At 40.0% G+C, this 6,594-nt stretch overlaps 1 protein-coding gene across 1 annotated transcript; it reads left to right on the top strand.

The window, feature by feature from the left end:
* The first annotated feature begins 2,027 nt into the window (after window positions 1-2,027).
* On the top strand, window positions 2,028-6,159 carry LOC111203004. Its single transcript, XM_048761213.1, has 2 exons — window positions 2,028-4,200; window positions 4,295-6,159. Exons 1-2 carry the CDS (start codon window positions 4,009-4,011, stop codon window positions 4,541-4,543), a joined length of 441 nt encoding a protein of 146 aa, XP_048617170.1. The 5' UTR covers window positions 2,028-4,008; the 3' UTR covers window positions 4,544-6,159.
* The last annotated feature ends 435 nt before the right edge of the window (window positions 6,160-6,594 follow it).

The following is a 6,594-nucleotide window of genomic DNA, read 5'->3' as shown; positions in this document are numbered from 1 at the left end:
TGCGATTGCTGATTTTGTAAAAGGTATTCTATCTGAGGATAATGTAGCCCTGGTTCATACTACGAGGTTCAAAAACTGGTAGCTGGTCTTGGTTTATCGTATCAGGTAATAGATGTATGCAGCGATACTGCATGATTTATTGGAGGGCGGATGAACAGCGGGTTACATGCAAATTTTGTGGAAATGCTCGTTATAAAGATACGAGTGGAAGAGTTCCTGTGCCATTTAAAAGGATGTGGTATTTGCCTTTGACAGAAAGGTTGCAGAGGTTGTATCAGTCTGAACGCACAGCGCAACCAATGAGATGGCATGCGGAGCATTCAACAAATGATGAGATTAGACATCCTTCAGATGCAAAAGCGTGGAAGCATTTCCAATCAACATATCCCGACTTTGCGTATGAGAGAAGAAATGTCTACCTTGGATTATGTACTGATGGTTTCAGCCCGTTTGGCAAGAGTGAAAGACAATATTCTCTATGGCCAGTCATTCTTACACCATACAACTTACCGCCAAACTTGTGCTTGCGACGAGAGTTTTTGTTTCTCTCAATTCTCGTTCCCGGACCAGAGCATCCTAAGAGATCACTTGATGTGTTTCTTAAGCCACTAATATATGAGTTGCAATAACTATGGGCTCAAGGTGCTGAAACATACGATGTTTCATGTAAAGAAAACTTTCAAATGCGGGCAGTACTTATGTGGACAATAAGTGATTTTCTAGCATATGGTATGTTATCTGGATGGACAACGCATGGATGGCTATCATGTCCATATTGTCAAGATAACATTGATGCTTTCCAACTAAAACACGGAAGGAAAACGTGTTGGTTTGACTGTCACAGGAGATTCCTACCACATGATCATCCATATCGTAGGAGTAGGAATTTGTTTACGAAGAACAAGAGGGTGTTTGACAGTCCACCTCCGGAAATTTGTGGGGCAGATTTGTCGACACAACTAAGAGATTTAGGTGCAGAAAGGACGCCAGACTAAGGTGGACATGTGCATTATCCGGTAGATGCTGTTGGAGAACTACATAACTGGCACAAAAAGAGTATTTTCTGGGATCTGCCATACTGGAAGGATCATCTGCTGAGGCATAATTTAGATGTCATGCATATTGAGAAGAACTTTTTTGACAATCTCATGAACACGATCCTTAACGTTCAAGGTAAAACAAAGGATAATTTGAAGTCAAGACTGGATTTAGTCGATATATGTGCTCGTTCAGAACTTCATGTTGATGAGAATGGTAGGGCTCCTTTTCCCATACCGACTTGATGCAGAGGTAAAAGATGCGTTCTTTGATTGGATTTCAAACGATGTGGAATTTCCAGACGGTTACGCATCTAATTTGCGTAACATTGTCGACAGAAAGGAAGGAAAGTTTATCGGCTTGAAGAGTCACGATTGCCATGTAATGATGCAGCGCCTCATTCCGTTTGCCTTCAAGGAACTATTACCACGGAATGTTCATGAAGCAATTGCAGGGATTAGTGCTTTCTTCCGCGATTTATGCACGAGATCAGTGACTCTTGAAGGTATTGAAAATTTGAAGACTAACATAGCCGTGATTCAGTGCAACCTTGAGAAGATATTTCCTCCATCATTTTTTGATGTTATGGAGCATCTTGTTATTCACCTGGCAAGAGAATTGGAACTTGGTGGTCCTGTGCAGTATAGATGGATGTATTTGTATGAGCGGTATATGTACCATTTGAAGAAGATGGTGAAAAATTATAGTAGGGTGGAAGGTTCTATAATCGCACAGATGATAAATTTAGAAACTTCAAACTTTGCCGAGTTCTACTTTCCAGCAGAAGTGCAGACCAAAAACAGAAGACCTGCTCGGCATGATGATAGAGGCGAACGGGCAACATATCATGTTACGGTTCCAGACATCTTCACAGATGTTGGACGACTTAGCGGAAAACAAAGGACCGTCGACTTACTGAGCAGGAGCGCAGTCATTTGCAAACATATTTGTCACCAACTGCGAAGATGTTCTTTAATATGAAAGGTAAATAAATTAGCTTACAAATTTTTATTTTAACAAGTTGAAATTTAAATCTTAATTAATTATATTATTGTCAACATATGTACAGGATTTTCATGGCAGAAAAGCGGTTCGAATATAGATACACCACAGAGGAGGAACTTGAAGAACTGAAGCATAGAGAATTTTCTGGATGGATGCTTACTTATGTGAGTGCTTTAAACAAATTAAAATATTATCTATCACATATTTATATTAATTCACATATATTGATATAACATATATATGTGCTATTAATAGGTGTCTGCTGGTATGACCAGAGGTGAAACATTTGACGATTGGATACGCGAGATGGTGCGTGGACCAGAGTATGTTGTGAAGTCATATCCGAGATTTTGTACTCGAGGATATGCATTCACAACTCAAAAGAGGAGACGTTCGAGTACGACTTATGATGCTGGCGTTTGTTCTGCATCTGGAGATGATGTATACTACGGAAACATACGGGAGATTATGGAAATCAAGTATCCGGGCATGGTTGGATTGCGTTGTACTGTTTTTTATTGTGATTGGTACGACAAAACTCCAGATCGAGGTGTGAGAACAGATGCATTTGGTGTTACATCAGTACATTCGAGGCGAAAGTTGCAATATTATGATCCTTTCATTCTTGCTTCTCAGGCCGATCAGGTAATTAAATATAAATATATCAATTATTCATAATGATTCATCATCATGTGTATTAATAACACTTATTTACAAATTAAATAATTTTTTAAATGTTACAGGTCTGTTATATCAAGTACCCCCGGGTTAGGAACAGAGATGATCCATGGGTCACTGTTACTTCACTCAACCTGAGAGGCCGAGTTCAGGGAAGTTCTGAGCTGGAAGACCCACTACAACCAAGCACATCCGGTAACTTAAATGCAGCAGAAGATTTAGTTGCAGTTGGCCTTGTAGTCGATTTAACCGACTTTAGAGATGAAGCCGTCGTTCAGCCACTGTCGGGATTCTTCATTTCCCGCTCCGGTTTTTGCTCCCGCTGCTGCACCCTCTCCCGTTGCTGCACCCCCTCCCACTGCTGCACCCCCTCCCGCTCCTCCAGTCGTTCCGGGAGTGATGACTGTTGCCCAGTTGGTTCAACAGCCCGGTCGTGAGCATCTTCCCTATCTCACTCCGTGTCCAAAGGGACGACTTCAAACATGGTAATTTAAAGTCTTTTTTTTTCCTTTCATTAAAATTTGATTCATTATTAATAATTTGTTTCTTATATTAGGTTCAACCGATCCGGGAACGGGATCAGCGCATGGATCAACAATATGATGTACTCGAACCTCAGCAAGGATATCCGACTTTCACTCACTTCCCTGCCGAGGACCAGGAGATGTGGTTTCGTCAGTTTGCGGTAAGTATTCTAATTTTTTTACTTATATTTTTTATCTTTAATATAAAATTTCTACAAATTATGTTTTTTTTTCAGCAAGAGTTCACCTGGAATCCCGATCACACGAACTTTATCCGTGACGCCTTCGTCCATAAAGTTATGGACAACTATGGGAAGCAGATCTACGAGTGGAAGCAGAAGTGGCTCATCAACCAGGTTTTTTTTAATTTATTAAACAATTTTTTGAATTTATTAAACTAGTTTTGGATTTATTAAACTATTTTATATTTTTTTATTAAAAGGTCCCGAAGTCGATTAACAGCACGGTCTGGGAGGAGTTGTGTGTGCATTGGGATAGGACGAGACGAAAGCTACCTCTGTGACCAACTCCGCCAACCGAAAGAGCGATCGTGGCGGGAAGGGCATGTACAAGCACAATTTGGGTGCCCAGATTATTGCCACTCTGGGGATCGCTTGGTAAGTTCAATCTCTCTTTTTTTTTAATTATTTAAGTATTTTATTTTAATTTTTATGCATTTCTTCTAATTTCTAATGTTTGTTTAACTTTTGTTTTTTTCAAGGCGGATGAAAATGATGGCGAGCCGGTTGATGATTTCGTCCTAATGAAGACGGCGCATACCAACAAGCACACCGGGGAGATTGATGATGGTGTTGTGAGGGATGTGCTCAGCCTGATCGAAACTCAGAAGGAAGACGAAGAGACCCGTCTATCTCAGCTTCAAACCGACCTGGACGCCACTTCGACGGCTTCGACCAACTTGTCCCGGATTCGAATCAACGAAATCGTTGAATCGGTATGTTCTTTATAAAAAAGTTCAATTCATTTATTTCTTTATTTTCATTTTATCATCTTTTCTATTATTTAAATTTGTTTATTTTCTATTTCAGTCGGTTCCAAAGAAGAAGGGACGTTTGGTCGGTTTGGGTCGTCGAGCCCGGTCAGTTCCTCCTTCTGCACCACAGCCCTATGTTGATCCAGAAGTGCTTATGGACCCGTTGAAGGACAAAGATGACCGCATAGCTGCGTTGGAGCAAAAGATGGCGGATCAAGAGGCGGGATGGGAGGCAACGAGGAAGCAGAACGAGCAAATGATGGAGATGATGAAGAGGATGTACCCGAACGAGCCGTTCCCATAGTTTCTTTCTTTTTTTTTCAAAAACTCTGAATGTTTTATTTTGGTATGTAAAACTTTGAATATTATCATGTTTTCTATTTCAATTTTAATTTTATTTTTTCGAATTTCAATTAAAAAAATAAATTTTTAATTTTTAAAACAAAATTATTTTTGGGAACATTCCGAGGAAGTGTATCCCTCGCGATATTCCGACGCAACTTCCTCGGAATTTTCCGAGGGACATATCTCCTCAGAATATCCCGACGGATACACTTCCTCGGAATATTCCGACGGCAAAGGTTTCTCGGAATATTCCCGTCGGAATATTCCGATACCTCTTTTCTCTCAGAATGTTTCCGAGGACCGTTCCATCGGAAATATCCGAGGAGATACCGAGGAACAGTCCTAGGAAATGTTTCTTCGGAATGTCCTCGGAATCTTTAATTCTCGGTATTCCCTTGGAATTTTCAAAGGAAATTCCGAGGAAATTTTACTTTCCTACGAGAAATTTCCGACGACCATTCTCGTCGGTATGTCCTCGGAATAACGGTATTCCGAGGACATACCGACGAGAATGGTCGTCGGAATCCCGGTGTTTTCTTGTAGTGTTGAGAGATTTGTGATTGGAACTCCATTTGATTCATCTATTCTATTCTATGCAGTTTTCATTTACATTTTGTGTCATGAAATGCTTAGCTATGTCTGAGTAGTTCACTTGTTAGATTCAGGGTTCAAATAGGTTAGAGGGATTAGCCCCAACTATTGATTGCTATGTTGTGGTATTTATTGATAGATTGATCTTAATGCTTGTTCTAGATTAGCTACCTAGAATATTGAATCTAGGAATCTGCATGAGTCAAGCAACCTTGACCATCCAGTCCTGAATCTAATCTGTCAGACTAGACGATAGGAAAAAGTCTACCGCTGAACCAGGAAGCTAGTGGTCATTATCAACTTGCGCCTAGGGCTAAACTAGAAGCATCGATCGATACTGTCTTCTGACAATCGATCGATCTTGCGAAAGGTGTATCGATCGATGTCCCTATAGGACCATCGATCGACACTTTCTTGTGGTCAAAAAACGACAGTTGAGATCCAAGATCTAGTTAGTTAACTAGTGAAACATTGCCATTGCTGATCACTGTGTTAAGGGGTTGAGTTCTAACATATAATGCAAGCAACTGATAGGCATCTATAGGATTATAATCTCCAACACCTGAATAGAAACCCTGCATCTAATATCTTTCCAATAAGTTACACCCCCAATCATCTTGTTAGTCGAGCAATAGACTTGCTCATTTAGGATTGCTATTTACTTTTAAACCAATAAATAACAAAAACCTTAGAATTAATAATCATGTAGATTTAATAGGTTCCCTAGCTCCTTGTGGATTCGATCCCTAAGTACTACAATTGAACCTCTTATTTGAGAGAGTAATTCACTCCTTAGGGTAATTTGAGTGGTATCAATCGATATTCCTCTAGAATCATCGATCGACACTTAGATCCGGTCAATACCCAAACGTAGAAAGCGAACGCCGATTGGTTTGTTCATAAGCGTTTGAGCTCTATAATATCATGCATACAACTGTTAGGCATCTGTAGGATTATAATCATGATTACCAAAATAGAAAATCTAAGTCTAGCTATTTCATTTAAGTACCAAAACCCAATCAAACCAATCGAGAAACTGCCTTGCTCACAACCTGCTATTTACATTTAAACATAATCAACCTAGCTTAATCACTCTGATTAGATTTATTAAGTTTCCTAGCTCCTTGTGGATTTGATCCCTAAATTTGGCGCCGTTACCGGGGAGCTTTGATCGCCTATAGATATGGTCTGATTTTGTCTTGGTTACTTCTTTAAATCACTTTCTGACATAAATTTTTTCTTGTCTTTTCAGGTACATGCCTAACAGTACCAGAAGCAACAAGGAAACACCACTACTATTCTCTTCAGATCCTGCAAGCTGGGAACGTTCGATCCGCAAAGGAAGACGCTTTCATCGATCGACAACAACACTAGTTCATCGCTCGACACTCTCCAACCACCGTTGACCCAAACACCAAT

This window comes from Brassica napus, chromosome C6, assembly GCF_020379485.1.
Source record: "Brassica napus cultivar Da-Ae chromosome C6, Da-Ae, whole genome shotgun sequence".
NCBI lineage: Eukaryota > Viridiplantae > Streptophyta > Magnoliopsida > Brassicales > Brassicaceae > Brassica > Brassica napus.
The sequence above is the reverse complement of the archived record's forward strand: the minus strand, read 5'-3'. Positions and strand labels throughout refer to the sequence as shown.